Genomic DNA, 15,438 nt, shown 5'->3' with positions numbered 1-15,438 from the left:
CCTTCTCATACCACCACACACCCCCAGCAAAGCAGACGACTGGGACCTGAAGGGTTGAGGCCCTGGGCCCAGTGCGCCGGCATTCCACGTGGGTGCTGGTTACAGGCCCGAGTGCCGCGCTTCTGATCCAGCTCTGCTGTGGTCTGAGAAGGCAGTAGAAGACCCCCACGTGCTTGGGCCCCTGCACCTGTGTGGGAGACCTGGCAGAGGCTCCTGGCTTCTGATCAGCACGGCTCCAACTATTGTAGCCATCTGGGGAGTGAACCAGCGGATGGAAGATCTCTCTGCCTCTGTCACTCACCTAACAGTATTTATTCGAAAGGCAGAGTGACAGCAAGAGAGAGGGGTGTCCTCCATCCTCCAGTTTGTTCCCCAGATGGCTGCAACGACCAGGGCTGGGCCAATGCAAAGCCAGGAGCTTCTTCCAGGTCTCCCACGCGGGTGCAGGGCCCAGCACTTGGCCATCCTCTACCTGCCTTACCGGCCACAGCAGAGAGCTGGATCGGGAGGGGAGTAGCCAGGACTGGAACCAGCACCCATACGGGATGCCGGCACTGCAGGCGGCAGCTTTACCCACTACACCACAGCCCCAGTAAATAGGTATTAAAAAGCAAACGCAGGGGCAGCCTGAGCTACAACGTCCACTGGTTTATTTCCTAAATCCTTACAACAGCCAGGGCTGGGCCAGGCAAAAGCCGAGAGCCAGAAACCGGGTCTCCCACGCGGGTGCACGGCCACCTCCCCGGCCTGCTGGCGCTCGAGCCAGAGCTGGGTGCTGCAGCCGAGTGCTCTGGAGTGGGAGGGGCACCCCAGCCACCAGGCCAAGGGCGCAGCTTCAGGAAACTGGCCTGGCCCGGGAGCTCCTCGCCCACTGCCGGGCGCCCGCAGGTGTGGCTGTCCCTGGCTTTGCTGAGGGACGTCCTCCTGACAGACCTCGGGAAGGAGTGGACACAGAACTGCTGGAAGCCAGGACGGCAGTGGGGGCCGCCTGCCCCGGACGGCTTCGCCCCGGGAGCAGCCGACCTTGCCGACGCCTGGACTTCGCACTCGGCCCCGAGTGGGGACAGCCTGTTTCCAAGGCTCTGGGTCCCCATCAGCCGCTGGGTGCACAGGCCACCTCTGCTCTCTGCCCACCCAGGGGACCACTCACCCGCAGGCGCCTCAGGCCGACAGAATGCCGGGCCGGCCAGGGCAGCAAGCACTGGGACAGGCCGGGCTCCTCCCCCAGCCCCAGGCACGGTCTCAGGAACACAGGCCAGATGTCAGCAGTCTCCTGCTGCCTCAGTTTACCCGTCCCTGGGCTACGTCAGCTGCTGGCTCCGTGGGTGTCCTGGAGCCAGTGCAGCACCTGCGCCAGGCCAGTGCCTTTCCGGGCGCTGATTTCCGCGGTGGAGACGTTCTGCCTGGCGTGAGCGAGGATGTCTGGAAGCCTCATCAGCGACCTGATCTCCTCCATGCTCATGTAGCAGGGCAGGTCGCTGCGGGAACACACCGCCCCGTCAGGCCGGGCAGCCCCGGGGCCCGCTCCCCGCCCGGGGCACGCCTGCCCCGCGCACCCGTGCTGCCCCGCTCCCGGGCCCGCCAGCCCCGCGCACCCCGCGCTGCCCCGCTCCCGGGTACACCTGCCCCGCGCACCCCGTGCTGCCCCGCTCCCGGGCACGCCTGCCCCTGCTCCCGGGCACGCCTGCCCCGCGCACCCGTGCTGCCCCGCTCCCGGGCACGCCTGCCCCGCGCACCCCGTGCTGCCCCCGCTCCCCGCCCCGCCCCCCCGCCCGGGGCAGCCCCGCTGCCCGCTCCCAGGCCCGCACATCTTATTGAACAGGATCAGGACGGACGCTTCCGCGAGCTGCTCTGCAGAAAGGAGGCCCAGGAGCTGCACGCAGGCCGCGGAGAGCTGGGTGGGGTTGGAGGCGTCCACCATGAACTGAGGAGGAACAGAGCCCTGGGACCTCGCCCAGCACCGCAGGCCCGGCCCAGGGCGGCAGGGCGAGACGCCATCAGCCACAGCCGCCGACCACGAAGGGAACAGGCAGGGGGAGTCGGTTCTCCGCGGAGGAGCTGGCCGGTGCCCGTCCCCTGGACCGCTACGCCAGCGGGGGAGTGGGAGGGCGCGGGACCCACCAGCAGACAACGGCAGTTTCCGTAGTAACTGGACCAGATGGGGCCCATGCACCCGCCCAGCTCCCGGATGGTGATTCTCCGCTGGACCACGATGTCCGTCAGGTTGGTGCCCACCTGCGGGAACCATGACGCAGAGGTTGTGAACTCCCGGAGGGCAGTGCGTGCCCACCTGAGGGCCGGGGCCCAGACGCTCCCCCGGGGCGACCAGGGAGGGGTCTCGGGAGGCAGTGCGTGCCCATCTGCGGGCCGGGGCCCAGACGCTCCCCCGGGGGCGACCAGGGAGGGGTCTCGGGAGGCAGTGCGTGCCCATCTGCGGGCGGGGGCCCAGACGCTCCCCCAGGGGCGACCAGGGAGGGGTCTCGGGAGGCAGTGCGTGCCCATCTGCGGGCCGGGGCCCAGACGCTCCCCCAGGGCGACCAGGGAGGGGGCCTCAGGAGAGAGCGGTGCGTGCCCACCTGCGGGCGGGGGCCCAGACGCTCCCCCAGGGGCGACCAGGGAGGGGTCTCGGGAGGCAGTGCGTGCCCATCTGCGGGCCGGGGCCCAGACGCTCCCCCGGGGGCGACCAGGGAGGGGTCTCGGAGGGCGGTGCGTGCCCATCTGCGGGCCGGGGCCCAGACGCTCCCCCAGGGGCGACCAGGGAGGGGTCTCGGAGGGCGGTGCGTGCCCACCTGCGGGCCGGGGCCCAGACGCTCCCCCGGGGGCGACCAGGGAGGGGGTCTCGGGAGGGCAGTGCGTGCCCACCTGCGGGCCGGGGCCCAGACGCTCCCCCGGGGCGACCAGGGAGGGGTCTCGGGAGGCAGTGCGTGCCCATCTGCGGGCCGGGGCCCAGACGCTCCCCCGGGGGCGACCAGGGAGGGGTCTCGGGAGGCAGTGCGTGCCCACCTGCGGGCCGGGGCCCAGACGCTCCCCCGGGGCGACCAGGGAGGGGTCTCGGGAGGGCGGTGCGTGCCCACCTGCGGGCCGGGGCCCAGACGCTCCCCCGGGGGCGACCAGGGAGGGGGTCTCGGGAGGGCAGTGCGTGCCCACCTGCGGGCCGGGGCCCAGGGAGAGGGGTCTCGGGAGGGCGGCAGGCGGCCGTGCGTCGGGCGAGTTCAGGGACACGCTGGCGGCCGCACCCGCCTCCGCACAGGTCACCCCCTCCGGTCGCGCCTGCGGGAGTCCGACACCTACCGTGGGCTGGGTCGGCGGAGGCGCCCCCACGTCGCCCTTCGCGTCCTGGGAGCTCAACTGTGCGGAGCGGTCAAGGACCAGAGCCCCACGGACGGCGTCCCCACCCCGGCCCCCCAGGGCCCCTCGCGCCGCCCGGGAAGGATATTCTGCAGCCGTTTCACCAACAGCGTCTTCCCGACGCCCGACGCCCCCAGCAGCAGACACATCCCGGACCCCGGGCCCCTAGGCACCCGCCGCTCGGCGCCCACACGCAGGGCCCACCCCCTGCCCCTCTCATTGGCTAAGCCTCTCTTCCAGAGTGCTCATTGGTTCTTTGGACTCACCACCGCGGCGGCCGCGGTCCAATAGACGCACGGCGTCAAGGGACGGGCGTTAAGTCCCGCCTCCTCGCGAGTCTCGGCCGGAGCGGCGAGCTGCGCGTGCGCGCGCTGGAGGGGAAGGCGGAAGCGGAAGTCGGGGGGCGCGCCAGCTCGGAGCGGAGGAGCGTCCGCGGCGTCGGTCCGGGTCGGGGTCGCCATGGGGCGAGGCGGCGGCACCTTCGAGCGTCTCCTAGGTAACGCACCGCGCCCGCCCCCGGGCCGCCCGGCGCTGCCGGGGGCGCTGTCAGCGCGTCCTGCGGCCCCGGCCGCCCCTGGGTCCCCGGGTGTGGCCGCCTCCAGGGCCGGCGTCCGTGAGGGCCGCGCAGGACCCCGGCGTCGCGGGGCCCGCGGGCGGGTCGCCGGGGCGGGCGGGCGGCAGTTCCCCGGGAGCAGCCGCGCTGGCCGAGGGCGCCAGGTCCTGAGTCCCGGACGCCGTGGCCGGCGCTGTCGGAGCCGCCGGGGCGCTGCTGTCACGGCGAAGGTCGGGCCCGCACGTCCTCGCCGGGGCCTGCGGAGCCGCCCTGGGCGCTGCTCCCGCGGCCGGGCCCCGGCGCGGGAAGGCGCTGGCCAGGAGTTCAGTGGACGTTCCCCGGCCGTCCCTGCGCCGGGGTCGCGTGGTCTGCCGCAAGGCCAGCCGTCGCCCCGGACGCTCCGGGTAGTGCCTCGGCCGCCCAGGGCTCTGTCCCCGTGGTCCTGAGTCGGTGCGGAGGGCGCACCTGGTAGGCCACTGCCGCCCCGGGGGCTGGGACACGGTGGCCCCGCGGGAGTCGGATCTGCCTTCGTCCCCAGAGCGCTCAGGCAGGGTGGCCGTCCACGGAGCCCGCGGCCGGGACGCGAGGGAGCCGTGTTTCAGGGTGAGCCCTGGCTCGCTCCGGGACACGCCGTGGGGCCGGGCCAGCGGCCTCCCCTTGGACCCCTGGCTCGTGAGGGCGTGGTTAGTCCACGGGCGCTGCACGGCACCGGGGGCCCCAGCGCCTCTGCGGCTGTCGGTGCGTGTCGGGGCTGGCCCTGGTCTCCCACTGCGTCCAAAGGCCTGGCTGGGGAGGCTGCCCAGGGCCCCGGGGGCCAGCGCTTACATGGCCTGTGTCCCTCAGACAAGGCGACCAGCCAGCTGCTGCTGGAGACCGACTGGGAGTCCATCCTGCAGATCTGCGACCTGATCCGCCAGGGCGACACACAGTGAGTGAGGGGCTGGGCCCCCGGCCTGGATCCCCCTGGGCCCTCGGCCCTCTCCCTAGGCCGTCTGTCCGTCTGCCCTCACCACATCTTCTCTCCTGCAGAGCGAAGTATGCGGTGAATTCCATCAAGAAGAAAGTCAATGACAAGAACCCGCATGTGGCCTTGTACGCTCTGGAGGTAACTCCGCCCCCAGCTTCTGTCCCTGGCCCCACCCACAGCCTGAGGCAGCCTTGCCCCTTGCTGGGCAGGCCCGTGCCCCTGTGCTGTCCCCTGTCCCCGGGCGGGGACCCCCTGGCAGACGCTATGCTGCAGGCCCCTCCGTGGCCCATCCAGGAGGAGGAGGGGTTCCCGCCCTGACTGGCCTGGACCCTCCCCTCCTGGGTCTGCAGGTCATGGAGTCGGTGGTGAAGAACTGTGGGCAGACGGTGCATGACGAGGTGGCCAACAAGCAGACCATGGAGGAGCTGAAGGAGCTGCTGAAGGTAGCCCGGGCGGGGCCGGTCCCAGCAGAGGGGCACGGAGGAGACCCCGTCCTCCTGGGCTCCGGGCGGGGCCGGTCCCGGCAGAGGGGCACGGAGGAGACCCCGTCCCCCTGGGCTCCGGGCGGGGCCGGTCCCGGCAGAGGGGCACGGAGGAGACCCCCGTCCTGGGCTCCCGGCAGAGGGGCACGGAGGAGACCCCGTCCCCCTGGGCTCCCGGCAGAGGGGCACGGAGGAGACCCCGTCCCCCTGGGCTCTGGGCGGGGCCGGTCCTGGCAGAGGGGCACGGAGGAGACCCCGTCCCCCTGGGCTCTGGGCGGGGCCGGTCCCGGCAGAGGGGCACGGAGGAGACCCCGTCCCCCTGGGCTCCGGGCAGAGGGGCACGGAGGAGACCCCGTCCTGGGCTCCGGGGGGTTTGGAAGCAGGACTCAGAGCTGAGTCTGGGACAGGGGCTGGGGAGGTGCGGGCAGTCCCCGTGGGGGGCGGCTGGGGCGGGGGTGTGAGCAGGCGCCCGAGGGGAGGCTCCGGGGGCAGAGCAGTCAGGGCCTCAGGCCAGGTGACAGCTGTGAGCTCGGGTGTGTCGGGGTCAGGAGGGAGGAGAGCAGACCAAGGAGCCGGGGGGTCACCCAGGTCCACAGGAGGTGGGGCCCAGGGCACCTGCAGGGGTTCTGCCAGAGTGAGGCTGCCCTCCCTGCTCCGGCACCCAAGGCCTGGGCCCCGGTCCTGCTGGACACTGTCCTGGGCCAGGCTCACGCGGGCTCGTCGGAGGCCTTCACTGGTGCCCTGGGTGTTTCCTGCTGTGTTCTGGTTGCACTAAGGGGAGCCTCGGGCCCAGCCCATCCTTGTGTTCTGGTCAAGCGCAAGGCTCGTGCCCAGGAGGGGTTGTGCTAGCGAAGGGGCGGGAATTGCGGGAGAGAACAAGGACCCCGGGGCAGGAGCTGTCCTGGTGTCCCCTTGAAGCAGCTCTCGTCCCGTGCTGTCCTCAGCGTCGGGCGTGGACAGTCTCAGTCCTGGACACGTGGTGGGCTGCACCAGGCCTGGGGGAGCTGTGGGAGCAGCCACCCTCCTGCCCCTGCCAGCTGTCACTGGGAAAGTGGACGTGGTCAGGCCTGGCTGGCCCTGCGAGATTGGAGCCAGTGGGAGCAGGGGACCCCCAGACTGGTCAGGACCGGTCAGGCCTGGTCAGGCCTGGTTGAGAACAAAGGCAGCAGGCGCCTGTGGTTCCTCGGCTGCCAGGGTTCAGCGGCGCCGCGGCCCTGGATGGCGCCAAGCCCGCCTGAGCCCCCATCCCCGGGGAGCCCCTGCTCAGGACGGGGGCCTGGCCGGCCACTGCTTCGCCCAGGTCAGCTGCGGCCCTGCCCAGCTCCTCCCACTGCTCTGCAGAGACAGGTGGAGGTGAGCGTCCGGAACAAGATCCTGTACCTGATCCAGGCCTGGGCGCACGCCTTCCGGAACGAGCCCAAGTACAAGGTGGTGCAGGACACCTACCAGATCATGAAGGTGGAGGGTGAGTCGCAGGGCCCGGGTGTGGCCCCTAGGAGCCCGGGGGCTGCCTGGCCAGGCAGTCAAACCTGATAGGCACAGCGTTGGGATGAGGGGCTGTCTGGTACTGCCAGGTGACTGGGGGTGGGAGCCAGGACCTGGGAGAGCCCACGGGGGGGAGGCCTCGCACCCTGTGTGGCAAATGAGCTGACTGGAGTCAGGGCTCGAGGGGGTGTGGCCTAGGGTGAGTGCCGGAAGGTGCCTGGGCACCAGGAGCTCGAGAGGGAGGAGCCTGTATCCCGGCGGCCAGTGCCGAGCCCCTGGCGCAGCAGAGAGGGGTCCAGCGCCCGCCGGTGCCTCCTGAGCTGCAGGCCAGGGCTCCGTGAGGCACTCACTGGTGGGCTCAGGCCAGGCCGTGGCAGCTGAGGTGCATCTCAGGGCCCCTCTGCCTTCCTGGCAGGTGGGATTTGGAGGAGAGGTGGATGCAGGCTGCGCCTGGAGGTGTTTGCTTGGGGCCAGGCAGTAGCTGAGGGGCGGGGCCGGGGCTCTCTCGTCTGCAGACAAGGCCTTCACGCCGCAGCTTGGCCTTGAGAGGGGCCCGGCGGGTGTCAGGGCCTGTGTGAGGTGCCACGAGGTGCACAGGCTGCCCCCAGCCCGGATGCCAGGCTGGGTGTGGGATGTGCTCGTGTCCACACTCCTGGAGACAGGCTTTTCAGAGGAGGCCGCGCCCCCGAGAGCACCCGGAACCCATTTCCGAGAGCGAGGGGCCGGTGAAGCCCCCAGCGGCAGGTCTGCCACCAGCAGGGGCAGCGTCTGAGGGGCAGAGCCTCAGGGCCTGGCACACGCTCGCTGGGGCTGTGGTCGCCACCGCGTCCACCTCTGTGGGGTGGAGACGCCCGGGGCTAGGAAGGGACAGCAAGGCAGACCCAGCGCGGACCCTGGCCTCCTCCCCCCAGGACACGTCTTCCCGGAGTTCAAGGAGAGCGACGCCATGTTTGCCGCCGAGAGAGTGAGTGCAGGGCGGCCCGGGGCTGGCTCGCGGGGTGGGGTGAGCTGCTGTCCAGAGCTTGGTGTGCACGTGGGAACATGGGCAAGGGGCCTTTGGGCCGTGGCGACGGGTGCACGTGCGCAGATATGGACACGGCCCTCCGATGGCGGGAAGTCCTGACCCCGGAGCGGGGAGCTGGGGGTGAGGGGCCCGTGTGGTTCTGACGCTGCCCACTCCCCAGGCCCCTGACTGGGTGGACGCCGAGGAATGCCACCGGTGCAGGGTGCAGTTTGGGGTGGTGACCCGCAAGGTGAGTGCCCGCCCCGTGGCCTCTGAGGCCACTGCCCGTCAGCCTGGCCCGTCCCCCGCAGCCACACTCGAGTCCTGAGGAGGGCGGTGCCCTCGGCCAAAGTCGGCCTTGTGGCCCTGTCCCGGGCAGGCTCTGCGTCACCTGTGTGGGGGTCCCAGGGTCCTGGCCAGGCTGCTGGTCTTTGCACGGCCCGGTTCTCAGGCTGTGAATGTGGGGCGCGCGGGGTCTGGTGCTCCACGCCTCTCTGGGTGGCCCTGGCGCAGGCGTTTCGGGGACCTCCCCTTTTAATTCTTTGCCCGACGTGGGAAGCGTCCTGTTCCCCCCAGCCTCAGTGATGTCCAGGGGCTTGTGGGTGGGCGGGTGCTGGGGTGACCCCGCCTGCCCGACCCCGTCTCTCGCAGCACCACTGCCGGGCGTGCGGGCAGATCTTCTGTGGGAAGTGCTCTTCCAAGTACTCCACCATCCCCAAGTTCGGCATCGAGAAGGAGGTGCGCGTGTGCGAGCCCTGCTACGAGCAGCTGAACAAGTGAGTGCCGGGCGCCTGCCTCCTGCGCATGCTCCCCGTGGGCGGGCCGTGCCCGGCGCCTGCCTCCTGCGCATGCTCCCTGCGGTCAGGACGTGCCCGGCGCCTGTCCTCCTGCGCTCCCCGTGGGCGGGACGTGCCCCGGCCTCCTCCCTGCACTCCCTGTGGGTAGGACGTGCCCCGGGCTCCATCTGCGCTCCCTGTGGGCAGGACGTGCCCCGGGCTCCATCTGCGCTCCCTGTAGGCAGGGAAGCCAGGTGAGGAGCCCTGTGCACAGCGCCGTGTGGCACGTGCTCCGCCACCCGGTGCTCACGCGTGAGCCCCCGAGTCTGCTGTGCCGTGAGTGTGGGAGCGATCACGGCCTCACGTCCCTATACCCGGCGCTGCTTCGTGAGCACCAGTGTGCACGGCGTCCGTGTCAGCTTCCTGTTGTCCCAGGGGAGTCCTTGGTGGCACTCTGTCGGACGTGGGGCGTGGCGTGGTCCTGTCTGTGTGGGCTGTTCCCTGGGGCCGGGGCTCGGGCTGTGCGCCTCTGGTGGACGCCCGTCCTCTCAGAGTGTCCCTCCCTGGGGGTGGGGACCGCGGTCTCAGTTCAGGGGTGCGTGGAGAATGCCTCTCCTCTCCCTGGTTCTGTGCACGAGGCCCACGTGTGGCCGTGCGCGCCCCGTGCCGCAGCCCACGCTACTCTACTCGGTGGTGCGCGCCCCGTGCCGCAGCCCCACGCTACTCTACTCGGTGGTGTGCGCCCCGTGCCGCAGCCCCACGCTACTCGGTGGTGCGGCTGCACTTCTGCCCGCCGGCTCCTCCCTCTGCCGTCCAGCCTGCCGGCTTCAGCACAGTGCTTTCTTAGTACAGCGGAAAGCTCCTCGAAGCGGGAGGGGTCGGGCTTTCTTTGTTTACCGGGGAGACAAAGCGGCACTCCCGTCTGCTCCCCAAACACCGACCGCAGCCAGGGTTGGGCCAAAGCCAGGCGCTGGGAACTTGGTCCAGGTCTCCCGCGTGGGTGCTGGGGAGGCAAGTGTCGGAGCCTCACGTGCTGCTCCCGGGGTGCGCGTCAGGCGCCACACCAGACACCTGTGCTGGTGGAAACGTTGGAGCTGGTGCCCCTGAGCCGGCACCCCCGCAGGCCCTCTGTGTGGTCCTCCTGGGTCCTTGTCTGCGGCTGACAGGGTCACACGGAGGGCTCTGGGGTCAGGGTCCCAGGTGACGGTGGAGGGCCAGCCTCCACTCCTGCCGCCCGGCCAGGCGGGGCTTGAGTCTGCTCCTGCGAGAGGGGCCGTAGCTCTGCTCAGCGGCCCAGGCCTGTGCCGGCTGTGGGTCCGAGTCCCTGGTGCCCCTGGAGTGCGGCTCTCCCTTGGTGTGGACGGGGAGGGGCGCGGGCAGGGTCGAGAGGTTTGGGAGGAGCAGGGCCGCTCACCTGCCGCCTCTTGTTCCCAGGAAAGCGGAAGGGAAGGCGGCCGCCCCCACGGAGCTGCCCCCGGAGTACCTGACCAGCCCCCTGTCGCAGCAGTCCCAGGTACCCGCCCCCCGCGGCCCGCGGGCACCTCTCCCTCAGGCAGGGCCCCGCTCACCAGCCCTCCCGCCCGCCCGCAGCTGCCGCCGAAGCGGGACGAGACGGCTCTGCAGGAGGAGGAGGAGCTGCAGCTGGCTCTGGCCCTGTCACAGTCGGAGGCCGAGGAGAAGGAGCGACTGGTGAGCTGGGCCCGGCCCGAGGGGCAGCCTGGGCTCTCACGGCCGGGGGGCTGGGGCCCGAGGGGCAGCCTGGGCTCTCACGGCCGGGGGGCTGGGGCCCGAGGGGCAGCCTGGGCTCTCACGGCCGGGGGGCTGGGGCCCGGCCCGAGGGGCAGCCTGGGCTCTCACACGGCCGGGGGGCTGGGGCCCGGCCCGAGGGGCAGCCTGGGCTCTCACACGGCCGGGGGGCTGGGGCCCGAGGGGCAGCCTGGGCTCTCACACGGCCGGGGGGACCAGGCCCGAGGGGCAGCCTGGGCTCTCACACGGCCGGGGGGACCAGGCCCGAGGGGCAGCCTGGGCTCCCATGCAGCAGGGGGGGCTGGGGGAGGCATGCCTGGGTTTGGGGTGGGCTGCGGTGTGAGGTGGGCTCCCCCTCGTGCTGCGCCCGGCCTTTCCCCAGTGACCTCCTGGTTCCGCAGAGACAGAAGTCCAGCTACACCGCGTACCCCAAGGCAGAGCCCACGCCTGTGGCCTCCTCGGCACCGCCCGCTGGCAGCCTGTACTCTTCTCCCGTGGTGAGCGTGCCCCCGCCTCAGGCCACGGAATGGTGGGAGCGCTGCTGACCTGGGCCTCCCCTGAGCGAAGTGGCCTTGCCATGTGGGCAGATGGCCAGGGTGGCCTGGGCTGCAGCCCCCACGGCCCTCAGTGGGCGCTAGGACACCGGCCAGGCTGAGGGTCCAGGTGGTGAGCCCCGTCCTCCACACCTTCCCGTCCGTATGGCTAAAGGCCTTTCTGGGAGGCCCTCCTGGTCTCCCTGGCCGGCCCTGACTGGGGTCAGGGCGCCTTCTGCTTTGTGGACAGTGGGGTGGGGTGGAAGACTGACAGTGGGAGCTCTGTGGGGCTGTGGAAGGCCCGGGCTGCAGCGGGGGCCTGCGGGCAGAGCTGGTGGGATGCCTGGGCTGGGCAGGGGTCCTGTGGGCTGCTACCCGGGTGCCTGTGACAACAGGAGTGTGACACGTGAGGGGCAGTGGGTCCCCTGAGCAGGCTGGCAGGCACCCAGGCCGTGGGATCCGCCGCCCCTGGACACCAGCGGGGCCTCCCCAAGTGACTACTGAGGCCAGCTCCCTGCTGCCTGCACCTGTGACCCCAGACTGCCCTTGTCTTCCCAGAACTCCTCAGCGCCTCTGGCTGAGGACATGGACCCTGAGGTAAGGGGCCTGGCCGGGGGGCTGTCCTTGCCGCCTCCTGGCCACACGAGTGACCTCAGCTCTTCGTGAGCAGCTTGCCCGGTACCTGAACCGCAACTACTGGGAGAAGAAGCAGGAGGAGGCCCGGCGGAGCCCCACGCCCTCCGCGCCTGTGCCCCTGGCGGAGCCGGCCGCCCAGCCCGGGGAGGGGCACGCGGCCCCCGCCGGCGTGGGGGAGGTGAGGGCGCCGCCCTGCACCGCGTGGCTCAGGCTTGTGGTCTGAGGAGGCCGGGCAGTGAGCCCCTCGCAACCCCGGTCTCTTGCAGACGACCCTCCCAGAGACAGACCCGCAGCCTGTGCCGGCCTCCGGGGGCCCCTTCAGCGAGGTAGGCGGGGGTCCCTCCCAGCCGCCCGTCGCATGGGGTGCCAGACACACAGCACAGTGTGTCCTGAGCGAGGGCTCTGGCCCTGCCGGGCCCTGTACCTCGGGGGTGGGCTGTGGGCCGGAGCTCTGTCCACACCGTGTGCTCCCAGACACGGCAGAGCAGCCCGGAGCCCAGCCCCGCCCCTGCCCCAGGAGTTCACAGCCGTCCCGGCGTCTGGGCTTTGCTGTGCCTGGGAGGCCAGCCTGGGCGCAGGGCAGAGGGCCGTCCAGCCGGCTCCGTCAGCCCGGGCTCTGGGCCTGGGTCGTAGCTCCGACGCACACGGCCAGCTCGCGGAGCTGATGGGAGCGCCAGGCTCCCTGTCCTGCAGGCCGGGGGCTGGCGGCGCTCACGGGCCCCGTGTCCAGCAGCAGTACCAGAACGGGGAGTCGGAGCAGAGCCACGAGCAGCTCCTCAAGGCCCTGCAGAACGCGGTCAGCACCTTCGTGAACCGCATGAAGAGCAACCACATGCGGGGCCGCAGCATCACCAACGACTCGGCCGTGCTGTCGCTGTTCCAGTCCATCAACAGCACCCACCCCCAGCTGCTGGAGCTGCTCAACCAGCTGGACGAGCGCAGGCGTGCGTCCCCCCCCCCCCCCCCCCGCCGCGGCGGGCTGGGCCTGGCCGGTGCCCGCCGGGCCGCCGCGCTCAGGCCGCTCTGCCTGCCCCGCAGTGTACTACGAGGGGCTGCAGGACAAGCTGGCGCAGATCCGGGACGCGCGGGGGGCCCTGAGCGCCCTGCGGGAGGAGCACCGGGAGAAGCTGCGCAGGGCGGCCGAGGAGGCCGAGCGCCAGCGCCAGATCCAGCTGGCGCAGAAGCTGGAGATCATGCGGCAGAAGAAGCAGGTGCGGCGGGCGTGCGGGCGTGCGGGGCGGCAGAAGAAGCAGGTGCGGCGGGCGGGCGTGCGGGGCGGCAGAAGCAGGTGCGGCGGGCGGGCAGGCGGCAGAAGCAGGTGCGGCGGGCGGGCGGGCGTGCGGGGCGGCAGAAGCAGGTGCGGTGGGCGGGCGGGCGTGCGGGGCGGCAGAAGCAGGTGCGGCGGGTGGGCGGGGTGGGCGGCGCGGGCCCCGCGGCTGACCTGGCCTCGCCCCTGCAGGAGTACCTGGAGGTGCAGCGGCAGCTGGCCATCCAGCGCCTGCAGGAGCAGGAGAAGGAGCGGCAGCTGCGCCTGGAGCAGCAGAAGCAGACAGTGCAGATGCGGGCCCAGATGCCCGCCTTCCCCCTGCCCTACGCCCAGGCACGCGGCCCACCCACCCCCGCCTCCCCCTGCCCTACGCCCAGGCACCCTGCTCACCCTACCCCACCCCACCCCCGCCTCCCCCTGCCCTACGCCCAGGCACGCGGCCCACCCCACCCCACCCTGGGCAGAACACCGGCCCTCACAGCCCTCTCCTCTGTCCCCAGCTCCAGGCTGTGCCTGCTGCGGCCGGGGGCGTGCTCTACCAGCCGTCCGGCCCGGCCAGCTTCCCCGGCACCTTCAGCCCAGCAGGCTCCGTGGAGGGCTCCCCCATGCACGGCGTGTACATGAGCCAGCCGGCTCCAGCTGCCGGCCCCTACCCCAGCATGCCCGGGGCTGCGGCAGGTAACACTGGGCGGGGGTCTCCAGCCAAGACGGCCCAGAGCTGTAGCCTGATCCGAAGACACGACGGGAGTGGTCTAAGCACCTCCCAAATCCCCCAGATGGCGTTTTCTCCCACGCACACACCGGGGCCAGCCCTGCCCCTGCCGGCCCCCAGGCCTGGTGCACCGCTGCCCCCTGCTCCCCCTCTAGAATGTTCCTCACTTCACGGCGGAGAGTCCCCAGAGCCCTGGCCTGTCGGACCGCGCGCGGGCTCAGCCAGGCTGTGCGCGCGGGCGGCGTCTGCCGTGTTCAGAGCCGCGCACGCCGGCCGGCCCTCGCTCCAGCGTTTCTGCTGCTCTGCCTGAACCCCCGTGCCGGGCACTGGCCACTCACTGCCGCATCTGCTGCTTTGTTCCAGATGCCAGCATGGTGAGCGCCTACATGTACCCAGCCGGCGCCACCGGGGCCCAGGCGGCACCCCAGGCGCAGGCCGGGCCCACCGCCAGCCCCGCCTACTCATCCTACCAGCCCACGCCCACCCCAGGCTACCAGGTACAGGGCGAGGGCCAGGCCGCTCCCGCGGGCGCGCGCCCAGCCGCTGTGCCCTTACACGCCTCTTCCCCACAGAACGTGGCCTCCCAGGCCCCGCAGAGCCTCCCGGCCATGCCCCAGCCGCCCGCACAGTCGAGCACCCTGGGCTACCTGGGGAGCCAGTCCGTGTCCGTGGGCTACCAGCCGTACGGCATGCAGGTGAGGCCGGGCCGGCGGGCCGGGGGCCGGCGCTGGGAGGGCCCGGTGTCCGGCCAGGGGGCCACTCAGCGGCCGGCCTCTCCCCCACAGAACCTCATGAGCGCGCTCCCTGGCCAGGACGCGGCTGTGCCGCCCCAGCAGCCCTACGTGGCCGGGCAGCAGCCCGCGTACCAGCAGGTGAGCCCCCCACGGGCCCTCCGCAGCACGCGCTGCAGCCTCCCGCGGGCCTCGTGGGCGGACGGGCCGGGCAGGCAGCATGGCCGCATCTGCTCTCCCCGCAGCCGCCCCCCGTGGCCCCGCAGCCGCCCGCACAGGGGCCGCCCGTGCAGGGCAGCGAAGCCCAGCTCATCTCCTTCGACTGACCCTGGAGTAGCCACAGCGCACGCGGACGCCGAGCCCCGCCCCGCCCCCGCTTCAGGTCCTGAGTCGTCTCTGGCTTCTCTCCCCGGGCCGGGCCTCGGGGAGGGCGGGTGGGAGGGAAGACCCCTCCCCAGGGAGAGCCCGCCGCCCCGTGGGTCAGGTGGCCACGCGGACTCTGCCGGGCGTCTCCCGGCCCCGCCACAGCCGGGGGCGGCGGCTCAGGGTCTCCACTCCCGCTTCCCAGCGCCCCCTCCCCTGCAGCGCCACCGCGGTAATAAAGGAATTCCAGAGAGCGCCGAGTGCGAGTGCGTGCGGGGCGCGTGCGGGCCGGGGTCCCCGACGGAGTGTCTGGGGCGGGGCAGTCACAGGAAAGTGGATTTCGGAAGCGCAGGGCCCAGGTTGCGGGTCTTCGGGCGGGAACCCGCAGTGCACGGGGCAGGCGTGGGCCTCGGCGCACGGGAGCTGGCAGGAGCCTCCCGCGCCCCTGCGGGGGCCGGGCACGCAGCCCAGCCAGCGGCTTAGCCCGCAACCCCCCGCTCCCTGCGTGCAGGTGCAGGCGTCCGCGCCAGCTCTGCCACGCAGGACTGCGGTCCCCCGAGGGAAATGGGCCGCTTCATGTGGCCTGAGTGGGCGTGGCCACGCGGGCAGAGGCGGGCCAGGGCTCCGGGCACCCCGCGCACCCACACCTCTTGGTGACCCCATCCCCGCACTGACAGGCTGCGGGGCGGCGGAGAGAGGCGCCCCCGCCGCAGCAGGGGGCGGGCACCGCCACAGCCCAGGCGCGGGGCGCCGACGCTTCCGTCAGTGCCGCAAGGACCCGCCTGCGCCTGCGCCTGCGCCTGCGCCATGAACTGCCTTGTGGGTAATCTCGGCGG

At 72.2% G+C, this 15,438-nt stretch overlaps 2 protein-coding genes across 11 annotated transcripts; one reads left to right on the top strand and one right to left on the bottom strand.

The window, feature by feature from the left end:
• Nucleotides 1–633: 633 nt before the first annotated feature.
• ARL16 (ARF like GTPase 16) lies at nt 634–3,580 on the bottom strand. 2 transcript variants are annotated; one of them, XM_070060155.1, is made up of 5 exons: nt 3,437–3,580; nt 3,292–3,350; nt 2,122–2,235; nt 1,809–1,894; nt 634–1,478 (listed from the first exon to the last, which is right to left on the bottom strand). In XM_070060155.1, the coding sequence occupies exons 1-5, from the start codon at nt 3,495–3,497 to the stop codon at nt 1,307–1,309; spliced, it is 492 nt and encodes a 163-aa protein (XP_069916256.1). In that variant the 5' UTR covers nt 3,498–3,580; the 3' UTR covers nt 634–1,306. The 2 variants fall into 2 exon arrangements, with proteins under 2 accessions (XP_069916256.1, XP_069916257.1); XM_070060156.1 differs by having other exon boundaries at nt 1,809–1,924; nt 3,437–3,579.
• Nucleotides 3,581–3,687: 107 nt separating this feature from the next.
• HGS (hepatocyte growth factor-regulated tyrosine kinase substrate) lies at nt 3,688–14,855 on the top strand. Of its 9 annotated transcripts, none has more exons than XM_070060151.1 (22): nt 3,688–3,844; nt 4,745–4,829; nt 4,931–5,006; nt 5,219–5,311; nt 6,692–6,815; nt 7,747–7,799; nt 8,020–8,088; nt 8,490–8,614; nt 10,049–10,127; nt 10,205–10,303; nt 10,768–10,857; nt 11,452–11,490; nt 11,564–11,707; nt 11,796–11,855; nt 12,263–12,473; nt 12,568–12,740; nt 12,989–13,129; nt 13,297–13,474; nt 13,872–14,005; nt 14,081–14,203; nt 14,294–14,380; nt 14,485–14,855. In XM_070060151.1, the coding sequence occupies exons 1-22, from the start codon at nt 3,808–3,810 to the stop codon at nt 14,563–14,565; spliced, it is 2,301 nt and encodes a 766-aa protein (XP_069916252.1). In that variant the 5' UTR covers nt 3,688–3,807; the 3' UTR covers nt 14,566–14,855. The 9 variants fall into 9 exon arrangements, with proteins under 9 accessions (XP_069916252.1, XP_069916247.1, XP_069916251.1 ...); XM_070060146.1 differs by having other exon boundaries at nt 12,223–12,473; nt 12,568–12,782; XM_070060150.1 differs by having other exon boundaries at nt 10,762–10,857.
• The last annotated feature ends 583 nt before the right edge of the window (nt 14,856–15,438 follow it).

The sequence above is a fragment of the Oryctolagus cuniculus genome, chromosome 17 (assembly GCF_964237555.1).
Source record: "Oryctolagus cuniculus chromosome 17, mOryCun1.1, whole genome shotgun sequence".
Taxonomy (NCBI): domain Eukaryota; kingdom Metazoa; phylum Chordata; class Mammalia; order Lagomorpha; family Leporidae; genus Oryctolagus; species Oryctolagus cuniculus.
The sequence above is the reverse complement of the archived record's forward strand: the minus strand, read 5'-3'. Positions and strand labels throughout refer to the sequence as shown.

What these genes read in the sequence shown, in the direction of transcription:
- ARL16 (XM_070060156.1), bottom strand. Translation starts at nt 3,497, where the DNA reads ATGTGTCTGCTGCTGGGGGCGTCGGGCGTCGGGAAGACGCTGTTGGTG. An exon ending in GTTGGTGAAACGGCTGCAGA is followed by an intron (nt 3,351 to 3,436) that starts ATATCCTTCCCG and finishes ACCGCTCCGCAC; the next exon opens with AGTTGAGCTCCCAGGACGCG. An exon ending in CTCCGCCGACCCAGCCCACG is followed by an intron (nt 2,236 to 3,291) that starts GTAGGTGTCGGA and finishes TGGTTCCCGCAG; the next exon opens with GTGGGCACCAACCTGACGGA.
- HGS (XM_070060145.1), top strand. Translation starts at nt 3,808, where the DNA reads ATGGGGCGAGGCGGCGGCACCTTCGAGCGTCTCCTAG. An exon ending in CCCTGTCGCAGCAGTCCCAG is followed by an intron (nt 10,128 to 10,204) that starts GTACCCGCCCCC and finishes GCCCGCCCGCAG; the next exon opens with CTGCCGCCGAAGCGGGACGA. An exon ending in CGCCCACCCCAGGCTACCAG is followed by an intron (nt 14,006 to 14,080) that starts GTACAGGGCGAG and finishes TCTTCCCCACAG; the next exon opens with AACGTGGCCTCCCAGGCCCC.